Genomic DNA, 27,353 nt, shown 5'->3' with positions numbered 1-27,353 from the left:
ACAATAGTGGTGGAGGATACTGTAGCCAAGTTTTTAATATATATTCATAAGTTTTGTTTGAAGTAATGTGTCGTTTTATAGACAATTTTAAAGGTTGATATTACATGTTATAGTTATTGAGACACTGGTGGCATAAATACACTAACTGTCCTACAGAGAGAGAGGAAGAGATTTGAATGTGGATTTACTGTATGTAGCCTAATACTTGGTGTACTATTATGTATTTCATGTGCAGTAGCCAAGTACAGCAATGTTGCCTAATACTTGGCAAGGAAAGGGAACATGTTGAGATCTGTGTGAAAAATTATGAAAGGTATTTATTTCCATTGCATTGTCCCAGAATAGGGTGTGTAAGACAGGCATGCATTGACATGAAGTAAACTTTGTTCAATATTACACTGAACATAGTATGCTTTGGGTACTACCGAGGCTCAGTTAAAAAAAAAAACGTCATGGGTCTCTAGTCCAGTTTGCGTGACTGCTCTGTTGACATGAACTATAATTACAGGAGCTATTTTTAAATGTCTAATCAGTGAAGGTCAGGAAACTTTTGAAGTAGTTTTTTTTTTTACATAAGGTGACAGGTGTACAGACACATTTGTAACGGTGGACTGTGTGTTTTTGTCATGAGCGTTTTATAAACAGCCTTATGCTGGACAGAGGATAAGCTGCTGGGGAGTTAGTTTAGAGGGAGTCTGTGTCTTGTACAGCTAACATTTGTTTTGGACAAACTAATGATCTACTTCTGTTCGCTAAGTGCAGACCGGCATTTCTGAGTGGATAGTGGCTTGTTTTTCATCACCCGAGGAAAACCTCATGTCCTGAAACCGTTGAAATTAGCACAGGAACTTTTGAAGTTCTGTTAACAGTTCAGTGTGGTGTACTTAGAAAATAATCCATGCATCAGCTGTGCAAACTGAACTGCAGACCTTGACCTATACTCAGATATGCAGTGTGAAAGATTTGATCCTTGACCCACTATTGATTTGCACATTTGGAGAGGTTAGGAAGGAAGTCTGAGTTAAAGGTCAGTCCCCATTGTTTCTGTTGTTTTTGCTTCCTTAGTAAGTGGCATATAATTAGTACCCACCCGATTGGATGTACTCAGAAAACATGTTGATTACCAGATGCTTAGTGCCAGATTGTCCTCTTGGTGAACTCTAGATTGGTGCTGTTGGGCTTGTAATTTCCCCCGAGCCCTGGACATAGTTAGCTCACCTCAGCCCTGAGTCACACTGGAGAAGGGAGAATGGTGCCTATGAGTACATCAGTACGTGTGTTTTGGAGGGTCATGTGTCCTGTTCTCCAGTTGTGACTCCCACCACCCCTCTCCCTCATCTCCTTCTGTCCCTCCACCTCTACCCTCTGCTCTCCCCTCCTGGCTGCCAGTGATTCACCACCACCTGTGTTAAAGTGTCTGCCACACCTGCTCCAGGTGTGATCAGTCAGCCACATAACCAGTGGGTAAGAAGTCTGACTGAGGTAGGAGAGGGTAGGGGAGGGGTGTAAGGTAGAGGTCAGGTGACATGCTGGAGCAGGTGGTGCTCTGGCCCTCAGGGTTCACCATTTACTACCCAGGCCACAGTGTGGAGGTGTGGCTGACGGCATGACTTACAGCACTGAAATATCATGTTTTGGATGACAAGGCAGTATTACTCATGAACTACTCCCCAGCTGAACATTTGTTCTCTCCCTTTTTAACTGAAATGAGTGTCCCTGTCGGATACAGATACAATTTATTGGCAGTGTCTGTTTTAGAAGCTGTTGTGAAACGTGGTGAATCATTGTGGTCCACATCATCCTCAACCTGTTATCTTCTATGGTGTTTACTGATGTCCCAGGCAACTGTGCTAAAAAAGCTAACATCTGTGCACGTTCCAAAAGGAACCATGGAAGACAATACTTAGTCTGGAAGCAAAACAAATCTGACGTCACACTGACTTTATCTACAATAGTGGGTAATCTTACCTGCATAATGGGGCTAATTGACTAACTGCTCTTGCAACAGTGTTATGGTCTATACACTCAATCTCGCTCCAATCAGTCTCATTTTGTTTTTGTGTCAACGTCAAACTTGTGTGACGAGCAGAGGTCATGTGTACACAGTAACCTGCAACATGGTTTAAAGTGCACTGGATTTACACATGGGCATGCATGGACACATACTCACAAAGCCCTTAGTCCAACCATTTGGCAGCACTTTTTCCCTTACAGAGGTGTGTGTGGGTAGAGAGATGCCTGAGCTCTCTCTTCGCCAGTCAGAGTTTTGGCGATCTCCTTCAGAACCTCGTATTTATTCCTTCCTGGACATGAAAACTCTGTTTGAGTCTGGACTTCTGCTAGCTCACTCACTCCTGTGTCACGTCTCAACTCACAATGATTTAGTTGTTCAATAATTATACTTCTGCTTATTTTCAATGGAAAGGGAATGTAAAAATAGGCAGTGTCAAAACCAATGAAATTTTACAGAGCATGAAAGGCTCAACTGCACCATGCATGCCATAATGTGTGTCTGTGACTATTGGTATTGTCTGTTCAGGTAAAGCAACATGGGGGTGAGTCTATGAGTCAGTAGGACACACTGTTAGTCCTGTCCTGTACCCCCCCTCAAAGTCCTACAGTATAGTACATTCTTGCCAGGTGGTTGACAAATGTGGCAGCACCAATCAGTCAAGCCCTCGGGGCTCCAGTGAAAGGCTCAGTCACTGGGAAGTTGGGTTGAGTTCCAACACGTCCCTGGCCTTCCAGGGTGTGTCTCTCGCTCTGCCTGTCTGCTGCTCTCTCCTCAACAGGCACAGTGGCACCAGCCCAAGCACCAGCCCTATAGACCGATCAGTCTGAAGACATGACAGCATTTACACGGTTTTACACTGGGGATTCACTAGTTGATGGATATCGCTGGTACAGTACAATACCTTAATCAACTCAGTTTATTCAGAGATGAGCTAGTTTAAAACAAAATAAAAATAAATGTGACCTTTTATTTAACTAGGCAAGTCAGTTAAGAACAAATTCTTATTTTCAATGACGGCCTAGGAACAGTGGGTTAACTGCCTTGTTCAGGGGCAGAATGACAGATATTTACCTTGTCAGCTCGGGGATTCAATCTTGCAACGTTGCGGTTACAAGTCCAACGCTCTAACCACTAGGCTACCCTTGGAAAAAAAGGTGCTTTCTAGAACCTAAAAGGGTTCTTTGGCTGTCCCCATAAGAGAACCCTTTGAAGAACCCTTTTGGTTCCAGGTAGAACTCTTTTGGGTTCCACGTAGAACCCTCTGTGGAAAGGGTTCTACATGGAACTCAAAATGGAAAACTGTTTTGGAACCCTTTTTTTCTAAGAGTGTATGAAACACTTTTTTATTTATTTTTTTCTAGTAAGAACACGTAATAGGCCAGTTGAAACATGTTAAAGAGACCTGGCGCTGTGGATTTTTATAATGACGGGCATGAATTAAGCAATATATTCCTCTAGACTGTTTCTCTTTTTCTTTCATATCTCTTACTCAGTTTGTATGTTTATGGGTAGTCTGGCCCTCTCGTCCCAGCTTACAATTGGCTCGTTCTTCCCCCTCTCCCCTGTAACTATTCCCCAGGTCATTGCTGTAAATGAGGTGTTCTCAGTCAATTTACCTGGTAAATTAAAGAATTACAGAATGTCACTTCCTGGTTGTGTCAGTGAGGTGTGATGCTGCTGGCATGACTCCATATCTCTGTGTTTATCACTTTCACAAAGGACAGTTTTGATACAGGAGATGGTAAGATTTGCCACAGAGAAATCTGAGATGTGACGTGAAAGTCATTATTATTGTGCGGAAAGATAAGCAGGATTTTTTAAAAGTAGATCGGGCCTTAACATTAGAGGTCGACCGATACCGATTTATTGGAGGACCAAAAAAGCCGATACCGAGTAATCGGCCAAATTCATTTTGTTGTTTTTATTTTATTTTTATATATTAAAAAAAAAAAAAAAAAATTGTAATAATGACAATTACAACAATACTGAATGAGCACTTATTTTAACTTAATATAATACATCAATAAAATCAATTTAGCCTCAAATAAATAATGAAACATGTTCAATTTGGTTTAAATAATGCAAAAACAAAGTGTTGGAGAAGAAAGTAAAAGTGCAATATGTGCCATGTAAAAAAAGCTAACGTTTAAGTTCCTTGCTCAGAACATGAGAACATATGACAGCTGGTGGTTCCTTTTAACATGAGTCTTCAATATTCCCAGGTAAGATGTTTTAGGTTGTAGTTATTAAAGGAATTATAGGACTATTTCTCTCTATACCATTTGTATTTCATATACCTTTGACTTTTGGATGTTCTTATAGGCACTTTAGTATTGCCAGTGTAACAGTATAGCTTCCGTCCCTCTCCTCGCTCCTACCTGAGTGCAATGGAAAGCAGGTGGTTAGAGCGTTGGACTAGTTAACCGTAAGGTTGCAAGATTTAATCCCCGAGCTGACAAGGTAAAAATCTGTCGTTCTGCCCCTGAACAAGGCAGTTAACCCACCGTTCCTAGGCCGTTATTGAAAATAAGAATTTCTTCTTAACTGACTTGCCTAGTTAAATAAAGGTCTAAAAAAAAAAAAAGAATTCGGCCAAATCTGCATCCAAAAATTCCGATTTGTTATGAAAACTTGAAATCGGCCATTCCGATTAATCGGTCGACCTCTACTTAACATAGTGGAAAATGTTTTAGGTGATATCTTATCAAGAGCCAAAAGTCTTCCCCTCCACCCCCTGCCCTGGCCCATGTCAAAATAGGACAGTGTTAATTAACAACTCAGTAGTGTGTTCAGTGAAGGGAAACTTTCTCAGTTCACAACAAACACAGCTGGATCCTCTCTCTTTTGCTTTTACGTGGGTATAGATTTTTGGCCTACCTCACAGTCCCCGCTGGTATCGTGCCCTATGACCTACGTACCTCTCCTCTCCTGCCAGTGGCCTGCTCCTGGAGAGAGCTGGATCAGAGAAGTAATAATTAGCTCTCTGTTCTACTGTCTGGAACATTGAGTGCTGTGCTATAATCCAGTCCACCTGGGCCTGTTCCACACTAACAGTCTATGGAAGACAAGAGGGTAGAGCCCGACCAAGATGTTTTCTTGGGTCTGATTCTGATTTTTGGGGGGGGAGGCAAAATGTATCGATACCGATTTTTATACCTGCCGATATACTGTTTTACAGTGGGCAAATTACAAAGTGTCATTTTCCCACACTGAATTCTCGTAAATTGCCATCCAAAAGGGCAGATGTCTAATAAATATGCTTCAAATGTTTTCATACATTGTGACAATAATGGCTCATCAGGAAGTGTTCAGATAACCAATAAATAGGTTGGGAAAAAAAAGGTTATTGGTGGATTTATACCAATATAGAGTTAAAAGGATAATATCGGCGAACTGATATTTTGTTTGGGCTCTACAAGCGAGAGAGAAGTTAGTTATTCAGCCAAGTTTTGAGATGACATTGGTAGAATGACCAACAACCGTGGGAATTCATTCGATCATGGCTAGTTTTGGGGTTCCTCAGTAAACAGCTAGTCTGTAATCGATTGCTGGGGAGGAATGTTTGTTTGGGTTATGCTGGATCTACGTAGCCTTCCCAACTCAACTCACTCTTAAAATACTTGACTGCACTCTACACTCTGTGTAAGCTGATGTACATGGTGGCACACACTCACAAAGCATAAATAGGCACAGCACTGTTGTGGGACTGTCCATTTTCACCCGCTAATGATATTTCAGTTGTGGATTGATTGTTCTTTGTGACCTCAGTAGGGAAGACACTTTTGTGAAATAAAATAAATCAGCTCTCGTTTAATTTATCATTGCTTTGAAGGTTATGTTGTGTTTCTTCTGGGTCTGTTTTGTTATTATACTGAACAAAATTATAAATGCAACATGTGAATTACAGTTCAGTTCATGTAAGGAAATCAGTTAATTGAAATAAATTCATTAGGCCCTAATCTATGGATTGCACATGACTGGGCAGGGGCACAGCCATTGGTGGGCCTGGGAGGGCATAGGCCCACCTACTTGGGAGCCAGTTCCAGCCAATCAGAATGAGTTGTTCCCCACAAAAAGGCTTTATTACAGACAGAAATACTCCTAATTTTCATCAGTTGTCCGGGTGACGTCCCCGCAGTAAAGAAGCCGGATGTGGAAGTCCTGGGCTGGCGTGGTCACACGTGGTCTGCGATTTTGAGGCCGGTTGGCCGCACTGACAAGAATTTATGGTAGAGAAATTAACATTAAATTCTTTGGCAACAGCTCTGATGGACATTCCTGCAGTCAGCAGGTCAATTGCACACTCCTTCAAAACTTGAGACATCTGTGGTGTTGTGTGACACAACTTCACATTTTAGTGTCCCTTTATTGCCCCCAGCACAAAGTGCACCTGTGTAATGATCATTCTGTTTAATCAGCTTCTTGATATGCCACACCTGTCAGGTGGATGGATTATCTTGGCAAAGGAGAACTGCTCTCTAACAGGGATGTAAACACAACATTTGAGAGAAATAAGCTTTTTGTGTGTATGGAAAAGGTCTGGGATCTTTTATTTCAGCTCATGAAACATGGGACCAGCACTTTACATGTTGCGTTTATATTTTTGTTCAGTATATATCATGGACATTTCTATGTGACATTTTTCTGCATTCAGACATACTGTATGTGTGGGTATAGGATATGTTTTTGATGTTACAGTATAACTCAGGGGTGTCCAACATATGGCCCGTGGGTTGGATCTGGCCCTTGAGGGGGTCCAATCAGGCCCACGGGTGGTTTGAGTAAAAATAACATAAAAAAATAATAATTGTGGGGGGAAAAAAAACTTTTACCGTTATTTAACTAGGCAAGTCAGTTAAGAACAAATTCTTATTTTCAATGACGGCCTAGGAACAGTGGGTTAACTGCCTTGTTTAGGGGCAGAACGACAGATTTTTACCTTGTCAGCTCGGGGATTCGATCTTGCAACCTTTCGGTTACTAGTCCAACGCTCTAACCACTAGGCTACATGCCGCCCCAAATGCCATATGGGGCGGCAGGTAGGAGTGTTGGGCCAGTAACCGAAAGGTTGCAAGTCAAATCCCCGGGCTGACAAGGTAAATCTGCCCCTGAGCAAGGCAGTTAACCCACTGTTCCCTGGGCGCCAAAGACTTGGATGTTGATTAAGGCAGCCCTCTGCAACTCCGATTCAGAGGGGTTGGGTTAAATGTGGAAGACACTTTTCATTTGAATGCATTCAGTTCTACAACTGACTAGGTATCCCCCTTATAGATGGCAAAATAGTTTTAAAGTCATAGTCAGTCTCTTTCTATCAATCAATAATATAATACTTTTAACAAATATTTCTTTAAATTTACCAACTGTAGGAACTATGAGAATAGAAAGGTTCAGAACTTGTGAAACATCACAGCACAATATATATGGCAAGTAGAAATCTCATATGGATGGTGTTAAGAGATAGATGGGAGGGGTTGAATGGACCTGAAGGGTGGGACAAATAACATAACTCATGTAAAATATACTGTCTGTAAAATGTATATAGGTTCAGAACTCCCCCCCCCCCCCCCAATCTATACGCACTACCCCATAATGATAAAGCAAAAATAGGTTTTTAGAAATTGTTGCACATTTATTAAAAATAAAAAACCTAAATATCACATTTTGGTAAGTATTCAGACCGTTTACTGAGTACTTAGTTGAAGCACCTTTTGGCAGCAATTACAGCCTCGAATCTTCTTGGGTATGACGCTACAAGCTTGGCACACCTGTATTTGGGGAGTTTCTCCCGTTCTTCTCTGAAGATCCTCTCAAGCTCTGTCAGTTTGGATGGGGAGCGTTGCTGCACATCTATTTATAGGTCTCTCCAGAGATGTTTGATCAGGTTCAAGTCCGGGCTCTGGCTGGGCCACACAAGGACATTCAGAGACTTGTCCCGTAGCCACTCCTGCGTCGTCTTGGCTGTGCTTAGGGTCATTGTTTTGTTGGAAGGTGAACCTTCACCCCAGTCTGAGGTCCTGAGCGCTCTGGAGCAGGCTTTCATCAAGGATCTCTCTATACTTTGCTTTGTTCATCTTTGCTTCGATCCTGACTAGTCTCCCTGTCTATGCCGCTGAAGAACATCCCCACAGCATGATGCTGCCACCACCATGCTTCACCCTAGGGATGGTGCCAGGTTTCTTCCAGACGTGACACTTGGCATTCAGGCTAAAGAGTTCAATGTAGGTTTCATCAGACCAGAGAATCTTGTTTTTCATGGTCTGAGTCTTTTAGGTGCCTTTTGGCAAACTTCAAGCAGGCTGTCGTGCCTTTTACTGCGGAGTGGCTTCCGTCTGGCCACTCTACCATAAAGGCCTGATTGGTGGAGTGCTGCTGAGATGGTTCTCCCATCTCCACAGAGGAACTCCAGAGCTCTGTCAGAGTGACCGTTGGGTTCTTGGTTACCTCTCTGACCAAGGCCCTTCTCCCCCCCCCATTTAAGAATGATGGAGGCCACTGACCTTCAATTCTGCAGACATTTTTTGGTACCCTTCCCCAGATCTGTGCCTCGACACAATCCTGTCTCGGAGCACGAAGGACAATTCCCTCAACCTAATGGTTTGGTTTTTTGCTCTGACGTGTACTGTCAACTGTGGGACCTTATCTAGACAGGTGTGTGCCTTTCTAAATCATGTCCAATCAATTGAATTTACCACAAGTGGACTCCAATCAAGATGTAGAAACATCTCAAGGATGATCAATGGAAACAGGATGCACCTGAGCTCAATTTCGACTCTCATAGCAAAGGGTATGAATACTTATGTAAATAAGATTTTTTTTAGGTTTAATGAATTAGCAAAAATGTCTAAACCTGTTTTCGCTTTGTCATTGTGTGTAGAATGCTGAGGATTTAAAAAAAATGTAATTTATTCTAGAATAAGGCTGTAACATAACAAAATGTGGAAAATTTCAAGGGGTCTGAATACTTTCCAAAGGCACTGTAACTATTGTAAAATGGATTATGTACGTAAAACATGTATATAGTTTGTATAAGCTGGAAGTAGAAGCCTAAGTGTTCATTAGTTTACTTCAATTATTTGAGGGGTGGTAGGGTTAGTGTAAAATAATAAAGGACATATATTTGAAAAAGGTGTGTGTGCGTACACAGAAAAATATGGGCGATTGGAAATTATATTGATGGAAGTTCCAGTCTGCAATATTGAAGTTGGTCTACCCTACCAAAAGAAGAAAAGGACAAAAAAAATAAAACTAAATTGTGTAGAAATTATAATGGACCTACATTCATATAGTCTTGACGGTGTCCAGCTCCATAATAATTTTTTTGCAAACTGACGGCAAGGAAATATAAAATTAATTCTGTGCTGCCCTCCGGACCTCATTGAAGACCGAATGCAGCCCCCGGGGAAAATTTTGTTTGACACCCCTGGTATAAAAAGTGCTGATCCATCTTTTCTCTAACATAAATAAAACGTGAATGTGTCTGTCTCTCACAGAGGAAAATATGCTTCACTTCTCTGAATAGCAGTGTTGATTCCGGTTAAGCTGCTGCATCAAAAGACTCAAGAACCATGTCCAAACGTTCATATCCACTGTCTCTGCAGATGGTTCGAAAGAAGAGGGCTAAAATGTCAAGCCCTGTGTAGATCAGATTTATATCACCATGTGTTATCGTTAAATAAAAATGTAACTGACTAATAACAATACTGTAATAAAATAAGCCCTAACTTGTAGTCCATCTGGCTTCCATGGAAACAGCTGAGTCAAGCATTATGGGACACTGCAGGTATTTGGAGCTTGGCAGTCTTGTCTTATAGTAGTCCTTTCGGCGACCCACTGAGAACAGCTGAGACTCGTGGGTTTGCTGACATTTTATGTTTTTCATTCAATATTAAAAGATGTGTCCAGATTTCTCTATTGAGGTTTATGTCAAATGTAAGTGATTTGCTTATTTTTACATGTTATAAAAGTACATACTCATAGTTATGCTGCTTTAATAGTTGATACACTTGTTATCCCACTCAAAAGACAAATAGGATAAAATGCCCTATGAAAGATTTTGAGATTTTCACACTTCCTAGACTAGAGAGAGAGCCCTTCTTTGTTTATGCCCATTTAGCATCGTTCACACCCTCTCAAGCTATAGCCCCAACCCATCCATGTGAGTAAGAATGGCATTGTCCTCCAGAAAGCAGTCTCTACTTAAACGCAGCTAAATACAGGGGAGCAATATTTTTGAGAGTTGCAGCAACACTTTTTAAGTTGTCCATAGCTATACTGTATCTTTCCAAGTATCCTGGGTAGCAAAGATAATCTACTGTATTAGGGAAAATCTCATTCTGTTATTGATAGAAGCCTGTGACATGACATCCCAAACAGGACTCATCTCTCATCATGTCCAACCAAATCCATTATCTCAGCCAATCATGACTAGCCAGGAAGAATCCTTTCTCCCTGTATAGCTCAGTGCTTTCTCCATTGGCTAAACTCATAATAAAAATGTGTATTCATATTTACAGATCCCATACATGTTTAAGGCACATGAAAGTTCACATGTTCAAGAAGGCATTGAAAAAAATATAATAATAATAATAATACAAATTTAAAAAAATATATTTGAACGTCCCTACTGTGAAGCAGGAACCAGCGTCAAACGCCTCAGATCCTGTAACCGGTCACATATTGCAGATGGGAAAACTGTTGGAGTGCTGTGTCTTCTGTATAACCCATAAAGGTCCCGATTTATTCATGTTTTGCCTGCTTTTTTTGTTTCTGCAGGAGAATCATGAGCAGCAACTACAGTGTCTCCCTGGTTGGCCCTGCCCCCTGGGGCTTCAGACTGCAGGGAGGAAAGGACTTCTGTCTGCCCCTCACGATCTCAAGGGTGAGTGTCTCTCTCTCTCTCTCTCTCTCTCTCTCTCTCTCTCTCTCTCTCTCTCTCTCTCTCTCATGTTTTATTTATATTTTGTTGGGGGGGTGGGGGGTTGTGACAGAACGTGTGTGGGTATCTGTTCAAAGTTTGAGGTCACTTAGAAATGTCCTTGTTTTTGAAAGAAAAGCCTTTATTTATTTTTATTTTTTAAATTGATCAGAAATACAGTGTAGACATTGTTAATGTTGTAAATGACTATTGTAGCTGGAAACGGCAGATTTTTAATGGAATACCGACATAGGCGTACAGAGGCCCATTATCAGCAACCATCACTCCTGTGTTCCAATGGCACGTCGTGTTAGCTAATCCAAGTTTATCATTTTAAAGGGCTAATTGATGATTAAACCCTTTTTCAATTATGTTAGTACAGCTAAAAACTGTTGTTCTGATTTAAAGAAGCAATAAAACTGGGCATCTTTAGACTAGTTGAGTATCTGGAGCATCAGCATTTGTGAGTTCAATTACAGGCTCAAAATGACCAGAAACAAAGAACTTTCTTCCGAAACTCATCAGTCTATTCTTGTTCTGAGAAATGAAGGCTATTCCATGTGAGAAATTGCCAAGAAACTGAAGATCTCGTACAACGCTGTGTACTACTCTCTTTACAGAACAGCGCAAACTGTCTCTAACCAGAATAGAAAGAGTGGGAGGCCCCGGTGCACAACTGTGCAAGAGAACAAGTACATTAGAGTTTATAGTTTGAGAAACAGACGCCTCACAAGTCTTCAACTGACAGCTTTATTAAATGGTAACTGCAAAACACCAGTCTCAACGTCAGCAGTGAAGAGGCGACTCTGGGATGCTGCCCCTCCCCCTCTCCCCCAAAAACACATCACACACACTCGGGGCACTAAAGTGCGAGAACATATTTTACTGTGCGACCAGGAGTTTTTATTTTGGAAGCCCTGTGTAATGAGAAGGTTGTGCTGTACCGTTGTTTCAGAGTGCCCTAGAGAAACAAGTGAGTACAGATCCGTTAGCATTATGGTTGAACCATTACTACAGTGAAAATGGCTTACTTCTCGTCCAACCAGGTCAAAAGATCTGACCCATATTACCAGCACATCATTTTTATCTGCCGGGACTGCATTTTACATTCATAAAGCAATGTCGTGGGCCTTTCTAAAACGACTCACGCGTCGACGTCGTTAACCATTTGTTTACACTTTGTTCAGTCATGTTACCTCATTGGCAAGCTAGCTAACAACCTGGTAACTTTAGCAGTGTATCCAAACATTTGGGGACACAGAAAGAAAGGAAAAGGGATAGCTTCTTCAGAAGATCAATGATCACATAAGTAAATGAATGACCAATCTCTTGCATGTCTCATCGCAAACCTGACATTTTTAAAGAGACGGTGTACACTTTATGTAATGCATCTCAATTGGAAAATTGTGCTTTTAGGCAATGTAGAAACCTAATGTTCCACAAATGTCATTTCAATGAAAGGTATTCATATCAATGTTAGCTTTTATAATAAAATAATGCATTAACACATTACATATTAGTTTTTAGGGCACAGAATTCATATAGGCTGTAAAAATCTTATTTCCTGGTGCTCCTAACTTTTTTAATTTTGGAGCTTCAGCACTACCAATGATTTCTTTTTTTAAAATGTAGAACCCTGCACAAGCTCACACTCAGACAAGTGTCCTCTCAGCCACGACACTCACCTCACAGGAATGGCATTAATGCTCACTATGCCATCTGGCTCCTGAGTGATGAAAGAGCCTGTGCCATAGATCCAGTATGTGCCACTCACTGCTGCTTTCAGTCACACAACCTCTCCTCCGACAGCTTTAACTGCAACGGCCCCTCTGACATTTTAATGGCCTCTGTAAATCTCCCTCTATCTTTGTGCCTCATGCCATTTTTATCTGACATCCAAATAGCAACCACTGTATTCACATATTTCTAGAACTTTCCACAATTTCTGTGAAGAGTAGACTTTGCTCTACCAATCTGCATGCCATTTGATATTCTGTCAGTCAGTCTGAGATAGTGCTGGCTTTTAGCTCTGGCTTTGTACACAGTGGGGCCGTCTTCCTTGTCACAGAGCAATAGATGAATCTGTCTACGAATGCCAGAGACTCCTCTCAGTTCTCTGGAACCCTTCGGAGAAGCAGTGGTTCTGTAATATCTGTCTGGGGCACCGTACATTATTAGGCTGACGTCTGGCACTGGCTGGGTTCTGCTGGGTCTGGCCTGGTCTGGGGCTCAGCTGAGGGGCCTTGGCTGGGATAGGAGAGGATCAGTACGGTGGAAGGTAAAGTTTTTCATATCGTCATACTGTCCTTCTCTCATCACGGTATTTGTTATTACTGTCTTCATACACCAGGGTGTGCTAAAAACAAAAGCCCATTGGGCGTCTATTACCAGAATGCTAACATAATTAGCACAAATAGCGAATTTCAATCATTTCAAGGCTGCTAGATAAACATGCTAATGAGTTCAAACGAAAATTAACAAATTGCAAAGATGGTAAAGCCAGCTCATAAAGTTATACAAGTATAGGTAATAGCTACCTAATGTCATTTTTGAGTTTTAACATTTTACAAGCAAATGTAAAAGAGACACATTGTGCAAAATAATACAGTTCTGACTCATGCTTGTCTGAAGAAGAACAGTACTGGCTATGGAGCAGCATGTGTACATGCTGTATCTCTGTGTGGATCTGTGTGCAGCTGTACAAATAACCCTTCCAAAGAGCTTTGACTTCTCAAACACGGCTGAGTGGTGCAGCGTTCTAAGGCACTGCATCTCAGTACAAGAGGCGTCACTACAGTTCCTGGTTCGATTTGTTCTGATTTGACCAGGGGTAGGCTTTCTTTGTAAATAAGAATTTGTTCTTGACTGACTTGCCTAGTTAAATAAAGGTTTTATTCTTATTATTTTTTTTTAACTATATGATGCCCCGTCTCCTTATTAATTCAACCACTTACTTAGCCAACTAGCAAGTTAAATCGAATACACCAGCTCCTGCTTTCTTCCGTGCTATTTACAAACACATGATGACTCAACTGTTCTGGGGAACTACTGTAAGATTCATAATGTGACGGGTGAAATGAAAAACGCAATCCGCTTTATCTCCTAATGTATTGCACAAGTTGAATGCAGGTATTAAAAAGTAGCGACAAATATTTATTGAAAAACATCAAATAAATCGTTTTGACGGTATTGAAAAACCATCCCGTGGCTTTTTCCAAATACCCCCTTTATATGGTGTATATACGGTATAACGCCCAAGCCTAGTGGCAGGCCTGCTGTGTGAAGAATGGCTCTGCTGCTGAGAAATGGTTCTGAATCACCACAGGTACACACTGTTTGTGTTGCTGCTGTGAAAAGCAGGAGGATGGGACTCTCACTAACACTGATTATCACTTGATAGTGACTATGCTTGGCTAATAGACAAGCCAATCTCGTCACTGTATGACTCCAGTTATCCATTTATGCTGCTATTAAATTGGTGAATGTTTGTTGAAGTGCCTTTGCCAATAGCAAAGCAGTATTTTGCTCTTGTACAGTATTTGCTCAGTCCCTCAGCCTTGTTACCAGTTTTGATGATCGAGACAGTTTTCTGTAGCTCCATGTTTGTTTAGGAGATTTGCACTTCCCTGTTTTTGAAAGTGAAATTGGTAAGTGATGCTGCGGCCAGTTTCCTTATTTTCTCAGTGGAAGGAATCCTAGTATAGATGTAAAACAAAAGATATGAAGCTAAATGTGGTCGTAGCCATGTTTATCAGTTCATGAAATGTAACGTTACAGACCTATCTGGACATGCAACTGCTAAAACAACATTTTAACAACTTTTGAAATGCAATATTCTGTTTTCAGAAAGTGGAATTTAGTATATAAGGATAAATCACAAATCCCCATAATATCCCTGTATTTACAGTAAGACTCTCAGCAGTAAAGGGATGATATCTGAGCCACAAATTAGATTTGTTTATGGAATTTTCAGTGCTTGAGCGCTTTAAATATTTATTCCAGCACACAATTGAATAAATCAAGTGGGAAGAAATCCTCTGAGAAGGTGTCTGGCCAAGTTACATATCACCTCAAAGATTGATACACACTCAAATCTAAAATGTCAGCTTTGAGCTTGGTGGTTTGGCAGCATTGGGTTCATCTCACTTTGGGAATTGTCCAAGTGTCTTAGGATACTGCTTTGTGCAAACCAAAGTCTGAACTGAGCGTCTGAATATGAAAACAGATAAATCACCCACTTCACAGACAATTCCATAAATGTACATAAAATGAAGTTATATGCCCCGTAGCGAATGTATGGCTGGGTCTGTTGGGCATGCATTTCTCAGACAGTTTTATACTGATATAGATTTCCTAAAGCTGGAATCCGTAGCAGGATATTACAAAAAACAAAGACGTTACTCAAACAATGAACTGTTTTTTTCCCCTCGGACATCAACACACCAGCAGAGCATGTACTACACATTTCCTTTATTACGTTGTGGGATGCTCATCTCCTCTGTACATTTATTTAAAAAAAACAAAAAAACTACGATAACAAATGCAACTGGTGGTGCTGTTTCCCCTTTTGTGGATCTCAGCTTTAAAGGTAATGCCAATCCATAAAGAATTTGAACCGCAGTCAATTATTTCATTATTCTGAGAAGCACATTGTGGGAGAGGCATTTTGTTTTGAGAGAAATACAGACAGTACTCTACTGTATGTTTTACATCTTGAGGCATTTTGCATTATGGTAAACATATAGTACTGTGGGAATAGACCAATCCATTGTAGAGAATTGAAGAGGCTATAATCACAGAGGGTGGTGGTGGCCTGGCCACCCATACAGATATACACACTGTATTTCTCAGTGTCTGTAAAAGGCTTTGTTTTCCCCCATGGCCCAAACCACACACCTACTAGCCCTGTAACTGCGTTCAGCTGGCTGGTGTAGCTCAGTTGTCAGCATCAGTAGGCCCAGTGCAAACTGTCTACTGTTCTGATCTCTGCACACGGCAGGAGATAACGTGAGGACAGTTATGGAAAACATGACTCTGTGTCCACCCAGGGGGTACTGAACAACACAACCCGCTCCGCCACAGCCCCAATCAACATAAACTCAATTACCCAGAAAACACCATACTATAGTTCATCTCTACACTACAAGTACACACCATATGTTATGCTTCTCCCTTTGCAGACTCTTTTTTTATTTATTTAATTTTATGTGCACTCTAGATATAAACTATATTTACTTAGATGCTGTAAACTGTCTGAAGTCTTTACAAGCCATCAGGGCGGTCAGTATCGCTCACATGTCTCAGATGGCCTGTCCAGCTGAGAGGCTGACCGGCTGAGCGGTCTCCCTGATGGGCCTTAAGTGGGACCTGAGAGTGGCTTCTCTTCTCCTGGGGTATTTATAGGCTTATAAACGTTTACTGAGGGCAGTTCTTGGGGCTTGTGTGAACACACAGCGTCCTGACGTGTCTAACAGAATGTCCATGGCACGCTCAGTGCTAGCTAGCTGCCCAGCTGGCCCCAGTCATTTTAAGTGGTCTGGTGGGTGGCAGCGGTGCTTCCTGTGAAGTAGCCTCTGGACCAGGTCTCCCTGCCCTGTGTCATCTAGGCCAGTCCTGGGACACGTGGAAGGACACGGTCGGTCAGTCAGCTCAGTGACGCACCAGAGCTGCAGAGCGCCCACCACAGCACAGCCTTCTGGGAGGAAGAGGAGGTTATTTATACCCACCACATTTATGCAGGGGGGGGAGAGAGAGGGGAAGACTGCGCTGGCGTGAAAGAAAAAGGGAGCGTAGGAGAGGCCGACCCGGCACTAATAGTCTGGCTAAAAGTTGAATGATATAGGGAAAGACTGAGGAGTAGCCTCTGAGAGGAAGAGGCGAAGCGAGAGGATTTACTCAGCCCAAAATCTGTCCGCTTGAGATGAGCTTTTTATTCTATGGAGGTCTATGAGAGTGTTGAATTACACAAGGCTTATTTGATTGAATATACGTTTCGTAACATTTAGGCTGTTACAAATGTATAGTATAAGTTATGCTACTTGTCAAATGTATAAAAAAAACATACTTTATTTGCATACGTATTCAGACCCTTTGCGATGAGACTCGAAATTGAGCTCAGGTGCATCCTGCTTTCATTCATCATCCTTGATGTTTCTACGACTTGATTGGAGTCCACCTGTGGTAAATTCAATTGATTTGACATGATTTGGAAAGGCACACACCTTTCTACATAAGGTGCCACGGAGCAAAAACCAAGCCATGATGTCGAAGGAATTCTCCGTAGAGCTCCGAGACAGGATTGTGTCGAGGCACAGATCTGGGGAAGGGTACCAAAAAAGGTCTGCAGCATTGAAGGTCCCCAAGAACACATTGGCCTCCATCATTCTTAAATGGAAGAAGTTTGGAACTGCCAAGACTCTTCCTAGAGCTGGCCGTCCGGCCAAACTGCGCAATCGGGGGAGAAGGGCCCTGGTCTGGGAGGTGACCAAGAACCAGATGGGCACTCTGACAGAGCTCTAGAGTTCCTCTGTGGAGATGGGAGAACCTTCCAGAAGGACACCATCTCTGCAGCACTCCACCAATCAGGCCTTTATGATAGGGTGGTCAGATGGAAGGCATTCCTCAGTAGGCTGGGTTTCCTTACAGCACTTTGTGACATCAGCTGATGTAAGAAGGGCTTTATAAATACATTTGATTTGATGACAGCCCACTTGGAGTTTGCCAAAAGGCACCTAAAGACCATGAGAAACAAGATTCTCTGGTCTGATGAATGCCAAGTGTCCTGGCACCTCCCTACGGTGAAGCATGGTGGTGGCAACATCATGCTGTGGGGATGTTTTTCAGCGGCAGGGACTGGGAGACTAGTCAGGATCGAGGGAAAGATGAACAGAGCAAAGTACAGAGAGATCCTTGATGAAAACCTGCTCCAGAGCGCTCAGGACCTCAGACTACAGCGAAGGTTCACCTTCCAACATGACAACGACCCTAAGCACACAGCCAAGATGACGCAGGAGTGGCTTCAGGGCAAGTCTCTGAATGTTCTTGAGTGGCCCAGCCAGAGCCCGGACTTGAAGCCAATCGAACATCTCTGGAGTGTGCTGAAAATAGCTGTGCGTCAACAGTCCCCATCCGAATGGTCAGAGCTTGAGGATCTGCAGAGAAGAATGGGAGAAACTCCCCAAGTACAGATGTGCCAAACTTGTAGCATCCTACCCAAGAAGACTTGATGCTGTAATCGCTGCCAAAGTTGCTTCAACAAAGTACTGAGTAAAGGATCTGAATACTTATGTAAATGTAATTTCATTTATTTTTTATAAATTATAAAAGTTTCTGAAAAGCTGTTTTTGCTTTGTCATTATGGTGTGATTTATTATTATTATTGTGTGTAGATTGGTGAGGGGAATTTTAGAACGTAACAAAATGTGAAAAAAGTAATGGGGTCTGAATACTTTCCGAAGGTACTGTATGCTGCATGATATAACTGTCGATATACAGTTAAATCTACTGTCTGCAGTTATGCCACTGTTGATGTCATTGCTCTTTCCTGTTATTATGGGATCAAGGATTTCACAACCTACAATAGGCTAAATATGGTTTGTGGAAGTCTGACTTTTTATGTGTTTTGGAGGAGGCATGTCATGCAGGCAATACATTGGGGAGAAATACAACTTTCATAGTTCCAGATATTTACTTTTTTATCAACCATCCATTTGAAAATAAGTTGTTTTGAATTCTGCTGCATCTCCAGTATTGAATCTCCCAGAGACTCCAAGGGAAACATTTCGTTTTGATCTTGGCATATGGACTTGCGGAATGTTACTGTTTTAATAAATACAAAACAGACTCTCCTTCCTTACTCCATTAACCACAGTGGGCTTGGCAGTTGAATGTTAGAAATAACCTGCCTTATTTGTTACCTGGCTTACACACTAGAACCAGGTATTTTGTGTTTTCAGTGAAAACAATGTTTGATTTATGCTTTAGAGCCATGAAACCAGAACATGTCTACTACAGTAAAGATAAAGTATGCCTCTGAAACACTACAGCATTCATACTGTTTCAGTGTCAAAACCAGTGTTACAGAGCTGTGAATGTCAATAAAATCACCAAGTTCAGGCACTGTGAAATAGTATTTTTTTGTACTTCTGTGGGCCATTTATTATGTTAGCTTTTCCACAGGCTGTAAAAGTGGACCTCTTGTGACCGTCATTACCGTGACGAAAAGACTATGAGTCACTGGTGGTCAAAACAACACCGCACGATCGGTGAGCAAAGCGACAAACTGCTCTGTCATTTTTCCAGCGTGACCAGTGAACACTTCATTGGTCAGACAGTGACATTCCTGAGGCATATTTCTCCCATCACATGGTCAGCAGAGACACAGCGATGGCATCACCGTGTCATGTTTCCAGCCTTGCTTCCAGACGTTATGATCAGGAGGAATGGGCCCTGGGTTGTATGTGCCGGTCCACACAAAGTCCACTGACTGGAAATCCCATTCTGACAAAGAGCAGTGGCAGGCGCCAACATCCGCAGCTTGAGACTGCTGCTGTTTCTCTTGGAACTCTGGTGTGAAGTTGATACATAACATCCGTGTTCCAAACTCTGTAGGAGGGAGACAGCTTTCCTTTTGTGTCCCACAACTGAAGATGGGTTTTTACTCAGACAGTGGTGTGTATTAGGGAAATAAAGGCTTGATGATGGTGATTGGTTTAGCTGTCTTTGTATCCTCCTTATATTGGCGTTCTTCCTTAGAAGCAAAGGGGGAAAACTCACTTTGATACATCCCACTCTTTATTTGATGGGGACCAGAGCATGTGAGGGGGGGGGGGCTTGCTCACCGCTTCGGCGCTCCTTGTGCTTTCCTACCGCTCTGCTAAAAACCGCTCAGCGCTCACAAGGGTGGAAAAAACCTGCCGCTCCAAATTCACTCAGTTTTTAATTAAAATCACAATTTAACCGACACCTATCTATTTTTTGTGACTACCTGGCCCTACCAACAGTTTTTGTAAGTATTGACAGCAAACCACATGGATTTGAAGGAAAAGTATTTGAATAAACATGAAACGGTGAATGTAAGAAGCGAACATAATTTAAAACAGGCTACATGTCATATTAAACAGCATATAAACACTAAATGGGTCAGGAGCCAGACAGGGAGCCTAATATGGAACAAAAATGAATTATTTAGGCTATATTGTTTCAAGGCTATAGCCTGCAAAAAATGCACTCACAAATGCTTCACAATGTGACTCAATAGGCTGGTAAGGATGTAAAGCTCTCAATATTTTAATCAACATTATGTTGTATTACATTATCATAGTCTATAAATTGTGCATATGGGCTGACTTACTTAGAATGAAATACAAATTAAACGAAAAATGACTTGGTGCCTTTTTTGAATTCATTTTTAGAAATGAAGGTTTCAGGCTCATGCGATGATGTCTGGAGAGCTGGTCAGCAGCAGAGAATATCTTCTCTGCACTTGCAGAGCCACTGGGGATGTTAAACACCCTTTTGCCCACTCTTGCCAGGCTGGGCAGAGATGCAGAGTTGTTTTTTTCTTTTTCTATAGGTAGGCCTAAAGGTTTTTAGGCAAAATAACCCAATCAAATTGGAAAGCTCCTTGAACATAGGAATATGCCAGGCCTATTGGGCCAAAACCAATTATGGCCTATTCTACAGATAATTCAACGAAATGTTTAAGATTTTTTTTTTTTATAAATACTTTGCTACAATGAAACACATCTACCCACCTCGTTCGTTCCTTTTAGCATGTGCACATAGCATGCTTTTGGGATACCTATCTCTTTTTCAAATTCCACAATGATTCTTTATTTGTGGGCACTACATCACCACACTCCCTCTCTTGATCTTGGTTCCTCATCTTTGCAAGTCACCTTGATTTAGCACCTGTGGTTTTTATCAGTTTCTTTATGAAAATATTTAGTGAACTCTGTGACAGTAGCTAAAGTAAGGAGCTATATTAGCACACGTAGACTACAAATGTATGCTGGGGCAGGCATGCCCTGAGCTCGTGAAGTGAGAGCAACTGGAGTGAAAATTGGAGCGGGCGAGAAGGCAGACGCTCCAGCCTTTGGGGATCTCGCTCCACGCTCCAGTCAAACTGGGCACGCTCCAGCTCCGCTCGCATACTCTGATGGGGACACAGTCAGAACCTTCTGTCCAACATACTACTGCTGCCATTGAGGATTTCTCTTTTTAGCATAGATGTAACATATAGATTTGCATTAGTATACACATTAAAACTCCCAATGCAAAGTTACAACTCTCTTTTCTATTTTTTGACTTGTTACATAAAACTGATCAGAATGCCAATGTCATGCTGGGGAAAAAAAACTTTTGTGGGGTGTGAGGTTATATGGAGGACCAGGCAAGCCAGCCTATTCCCTATAACTCCAACCATAAACCATTTCAAATGTATAACTTCAAATTAAACCAAATAATTTGCACTCATGACCACCGGTTTCAATTCAGTTTTCAGCCAATTTACATGCAAATACTTTGGATTTATTGTTAGCAACCTTGCAATCTGGTTTGTAACTTTAGCCCTACCAGCCTGCTAAAGTTATGTTATAACTGCGTGAGTCAGTTGCTATCAACACCTAGCTTACAGCTACATTAAATTAAACCAATGTTTTGGAAATGCATAACGGCGTCTAACCAGTTATCAAATGTTATCTTAACCAGCCAGCCAAAGTTTATTTTAGCCAGCTAACTAGCCTTGCTAGCAAACTACCTCGGTCAACATCGCTAAGTAGTAAGCCAGAGAACAACTAGTCTAGTACAGGCAGGATCCCACAGAACACAACAACAAAAAAGATTTTGAACGTTGAATTAGCTACCAAAGTCAAAGAAGAGCCAAGGAGAGGCCTTCAGAGGGAGAGGCTGTTTCACTGGCTGAGGAGAAGTCAGCTAGCTAATCTAATAGCAATATAGTGAGAGAAATCCACATTATAAACCAGGTAAATTATCTCCGTTGCTGCTGACGCTCACGATGTAATGGTAGGTCAGTAGGAAATGGAGGTTGCATTCACGCTCGGCACAGCACCTGGTTTCAGTCAGTCTCATTCAGAGTCCTGCCTTCCACTGGTTATACTAAGCCATCGAAGTCCTCCGGGGTGAAATGAGCACCACATACAGTAGACGTGTGCCGGGTTCCTATACCCCAATCCCCTTGCTTCAACCGGACAAACCGTTCCCCCTTCAAAGCTTGCTTCTCATTTTTGGCCCACAAATGAGTCGTAACCCCATCCATGTGAGTATTACTGCACTATGTGGGTGTTACTGCATGATCTACAAAAAACAAAACTACTACAACGCTAACCGACACCAAGCGCACAGGAGAAAAGGAGTTGCAGTTTTCTGCATTCATTTATATGGTTTCTTCTTCAGCGCCAACACTTTGTTTGGAATGTAGTTACATGCTAGCATGGCTAGTAGCTAACGTTAGCCAGCTGGAACTAGCTAGGTAGAATCGGTTCTTCATATGACGTTGAGAAATAGTACAGTCGTGGCCAAAGGTTTTGAGAATGACACAAATATTAATTTACACAAAGTCTGCTGCCTCAGTTTGTATGATGGCAATTTGCATATACTCCAGAATGTTATGAAGAGTGATCAGATGAATTGCAATTAATTGCAAAGTCCCTCTTTGCCATGCAAATGAACCGAATCCCCCCAAAAACATTTCCACTGCATTTCAGCCCTGCCACAAAAGGACCAGCTGACATCATGTCAGTGACACTCTCGTTAACACAGGTGTGAGTGTTGACGAGGACAAGGCTGGAGATCACTGTCATGCTGATTGAGTTCGAATAACAGACTGGAAGCTTCAAAAGGAGGGTGGTGCTTGGAATCATTGTTCTTCCTCTGCCAATCATGGTTACCAGCAAGGAAACACGTGCTGTCATCATTGCTTTGCACAAAAAGGCTACACAGGCAAGGATATTGCTGCCAGTAAGATTGCACCTAAATCAACCATTTATCGGATCATCAAGAACGTCAAGGAGAGCGGTTCAATTGTTGTGAAGAAGGCTTCAGGGCGCCCAAGAAAGTCCAGCAAGCGCCAGGACCGTCTCCTGAAGTTGATTCAGCTGCGGGACCAGGGCACTACCAGTACAGAGCTTGCTCAGGAATGGCAGCATGCAGGTGTGAGTGCATCTGCACGCACAGTGAGGCGAAGACTTTTGGAGGATGGCCTGGTGTCAAGAAGGGCAGACAATGAGCCACTTCTCTCCAGGAAAAACATCTGGGACAGACTGATTGGACTGCTGAGGACTGGGGTAAAGTAATTTTCTCTGAATCCCCTTTCCGATTGTTTGGGGCATCCGGAAAAAAGCTTGTCTGGAGAAGACAAGGTGAGCGCTACCATCAGTCCTGTGTCATGCCAACAGGAATGGTCTCAGGATGCTTTAATGTGTGGGGTTGCTTCTCAGCCAAGGGAGTGGCCTCGCTCACAATTTTGCCTAAGAACATAGCCATGAATAAAGAATGGTACCAACACATGCTCCGAGAGCAACTTCTCCCAACCATCCAGGAATAGTTTCGTGACGAACAATGCCTTTTCCAGGATGATGGAGCACCTTGCCATAAGGCAAAAGTGATAACTAAGTGGATCGGGGAACAAAACATTAATATTTTGGGTCCATGGACAGGAAACTCCCCAGACCTTAATCCCATTGGGAACTTGTGGTCAATCCTCAAGAGGCAGGTGGACAAACAAAAACCCACAAACTCCAAGCATTGATTATGCAAGAATGGGCTGCCATCAGTCAGGATGTGGCCCAGAAGTTAATTGACAGCATGCCAGGGCGGATTGCAGAGGTCTTGAAAAATAAGGGTCAACACTGCAAATATATACTCTTTGCATCAACTTCATGTAATTGTCAATAAAAGCCTTTGACACTTATAAAATGCTTGTAATTATACTTCAGTATTCCATAGTAACATCTGACAAAAATATCTAAAGACACTGAAGCAGCAGACTTTGTGAAAATGTAATATTTGTGTCATTCTCAAAACCTTTGGCCACGACTGTACATTGTTGGAAGTTCCGAAGACATATAAGTTAATACATATGTAACAACGCTAAAACATAACTGTTTATAGTTATAGGTAACCAGATCATGACTAAAATGAAGTTACTACGTTTTTGACCACACTGTTGTTACTTTGAGTAAAAACTCCTGCTTCCTACCCTTTTAACCTGATGTTGGGTCAGAGATGTTGAGGTGGGAGCGTTGATGTTTTATATCACAGAGATGTATGGTTACTGATTGGCATGTAGAATCAATCATATCTGAGTTTTTGTGTGAAAGAATGGCCTGGATCCTTTCCTTATTTTCTCTCCATAGACAGGACTGAGACTATATGAGCCTCTCTTTGTTAGCCAGCCCAGCCCGCTTTCTCTCAGCTGAAGAATGTAAGTCAGCTATTTATTTTAAACCAACCTACTGCGGGCTGTGAGACTTCTCGTCTTTCTGTCATTCCACTGATGGGTCATACCCCTCCCGCTCTACTCTCCCATCAATCCCTCACTCTGCTTTTCCCAGAGACGGATTAGCTGGAAGTTCTTCATACAGAAGGCCTAGCTGTTGAGACTACAGTTATAATCTGTTTACCCCTAAACCACCGCTGGATCCAATGGGGAGCTTGTTATAGTACACAACATATTATAGCTATTGAAAATGTTTCTATATATTTGTATATCACCATTGAACATATTCAGTACCAGAGAAGACAGGCGTCCAGATCTGTCAGCGCAACATTTCGAAGAGCGTACACTACTGTAGAAAAAAAGTCATCAGTCAACACACTAGTCCTGGCTCCAGTACCAGCGGTTGCTCTATTAATAGATTGTGGAGAAAACAACACCATTTAGACACTTAGATTACAAGAGAGGCTGAGTGCAGATCAATCAAATGTACCGAACTCCTTAGGGCAAATTTGGTGCATTTTTGCCTTTACGGTTATGATGATAAAAATACATCATACTGTTATGATTGATAGTGTTTTAGTTATACCCTGTGTAATCAAGGCATAATGAAGGTGTAATAGGCCAGGGTGGATTACATTTTAACCCGGACACTGTCTGCTGCTTTCCTGATGGAGTGTTTTGGTTCTGTAATCTGACAGCCGTTGATGGCTTGACTTAGTTCACACACAATCTTAGAACTGCAGGTGGACGTGGCTAGCTTAGTTACGGGATCGGGTTGACATTCGAGTCTGGCCTGTAGTCTGCTAGCTACACCAATGCCTGTCTCTGTGAACGTTTGTGTGTACTGTGCTTGTAGTTTTACTCGGCTTTTCTACTAGACACATGTATGTATTTTCATAAAAGTTAGGATGTTGAAGGGGCGATGGTGTAGCTTGTCTCTGATCTCATAAGAGGCCATGAAATAGGTTTGGCTTTGTAATAACACAGTCAAATGAGTAAAAGCAGGAGGAATTGTTATTGTTATTTTACTGCTACGCTTTAATTATTTGTTACTTTATTTGTTTGTATTTTTCTTAACTGTATTGTTGGTTAAGGGTTTGTAAGTAAGCATTTCACTGTACCTGTTGTATTCGGCGCATGTGACATAAAATTTGATTTAGAAAGTAGCATGGTTACGCTATGGTGTTCTGGGTGTTGTAACCCAACAAAGGGTTTGGAGTCATCCCTTGAAAGTGATTCTGATCATTGAGTCTGTATAAGCAAGACAGGGTGGCAAACACATATTTTGATCTTCACCTTGGTCACCTTTTTTAACCCCCTTTTTTCTTTCCAATTTCGTGATGTCCAATTGGTAGTTATGATCTTGTCTCATTGCTGCAACTCCCCCAATGAACTCAGGAGAGAAGGTCGAGCCATGTGTCCTCCGAAACATGACCTGCCAAGCCGCACTGCTTCTTGACACACCGCTCATTTAACCCGTAAGCCACCCGCACCAATGTGTCGAAGTAAACACCGTCCAACTGACGACGGAGTCATCTTGCAGGCGCCCGGCCCGCCACAAGGAGTCGCTAGAGCACGATGAGACAAGGAAATTCCCCCCCGGCCTAACCCTCCCCTAACCCGGACAACGCTGGGCCAATTGTGCGATGCCCCATTGGGCTCCCGGTCACGGCCGGGTGTGACAGCCTGGGATCGAACCCGAGACTCACTGCGATGCAGTGCCTTAGACCTCTGTGACACCCTAAGTTATCTATCTTCTGTGTCAAAATTAGCAAAAAAATTGTCTTCTATTCATCGTTTTGGAATTTTTTATACTCCCTGACGATCTAGCTTTCATTTGGGTGATGCTTAGCAACCTGAAAGAGTGAAGAGACTGTATAAATGTAGGTCCAGTATAATGTCAAAGTTTCAATTTGGTTTTAGTAATTTCTTAGGCCGTCATTGTAAATAAGAATTTGTTCTTAACTGATTTGCCTAGTTAAATATAATAAAAATGTCAATGTAGACTGGGGTTGTTTTCCCCCCCAAAATATAAATGTTTTTTTTACTCAAACGTCCCGCGGGCCTCATTGAATGGGCTCGTGGGCCTTGAGTCTGACCCATGATGTAGAGTAAAGATTTATTTACACAATTTGCATTGTCACATTTAGCAGATGGATGTCAAATGGAAAGACGTGTCCTTTTAAAATGATTACGTTTAAAGTTATGAGTTGAGCGCTCCAGTTGAAATGCGAGCTGGCGTCTAGCCTGATATGATGTCCAGAAGTGATAGTGTTAGTAAAAGTGCACGTTAGACCAGGAAATTGCACACTATACTAGTGTAGCCCACTGTTCTGTGTGTTTAGCTGTTAAGCTATGTAACTGAATCTGGTGCTGGCCAGTCTGCTGTCAAAGGTAGTGATTAGCAGAGAAAGGGAGCATTACAATAGGTTCCTGAGACTCAATCCCTCTATCAAATCAATTGTATTAGTCACATTAGTCACATACAACAGGTGTAGACCTTTTAGTGAAATGCTTACTTACGAGCCCCTAACCAACAATGCAGTTAAAAAAAAAAATACGGATAAGAAATAAAAGTAACAAGTAATTAAAGAGCAGCAGTAAAATAAGAATAGCGAGACTATATACAGAGTCAATGTGCGGGGGCACCGGTTAGTTGAGGTAATATGTACATGTTGGTAGAGTTATTAAAGTGACTATGCATAGATGATAACAACAGAGTAGCAGTGGTGTAAAGGGGGGGCAATGCAAAAGTCTGGGTAGCCATTCGATTAGATGTTCAGGAATCTAATGGCTTGGGGGTAGAAGCTGTTTAGAAGCCTCTTGGACCTAGACTTGGTGCTCCGGTACCGTTTGCCGTGTGGTAGCAGAGAGAATAGTCTTTGACTAGGGTGGCTGGAGTCTTTGACAATTTTTTGTGCTTTTCTCTGACACCGCCTGGTATAGAGGTCCTGGATGGCAGGAAG

At 42.0% G+C, this 27,353-nt stretch overlaps 1 protein-coding gene across 4 annotated transcripts in view; it reads left to right on the top strand.

The window, feature by feature from the left end:
• The window catches only part of pdlim5b (PDZ and LIM domain 5b), a 73,999-nt gene that overhangs the window by 297 nt on the left and 46,349 nt on the right, over positions 1–27,353 (top strand). For all 4 annotated transcript variants that reach the window (XM_014130046.2, XM_014130040.2, XM_014130035.3 and 1 more), the window contains exon 2: positions 10,787–10,892. In XM_014130046.2, the coding sequence (XP_013985521.1) occupies positions 10,794–10,892 (99 nt within the window). In that variant the 5' untranslated portion in view covers positions 10,787–10,793. The remainder of the gene's footprint in view (positions 1–10,786; positions 10,893–27,353) is intronic.

The sequence above is a fragment of the Salmo salar genome, chromosome 01 (genome assembly GCF_965601325.2).
Source record: "Salmo salar chromosome 01, fSalSal1, whole genome shotgun sequence".
NCBI lineage: Eukaryota > Metazoa > Chordata > Actinopteri > Salmoniformes > Salmonidae > Salmo > Salmo salar.
This window is presented reverse-complemented; position numbering and strand designations above follow the sequence as displayed.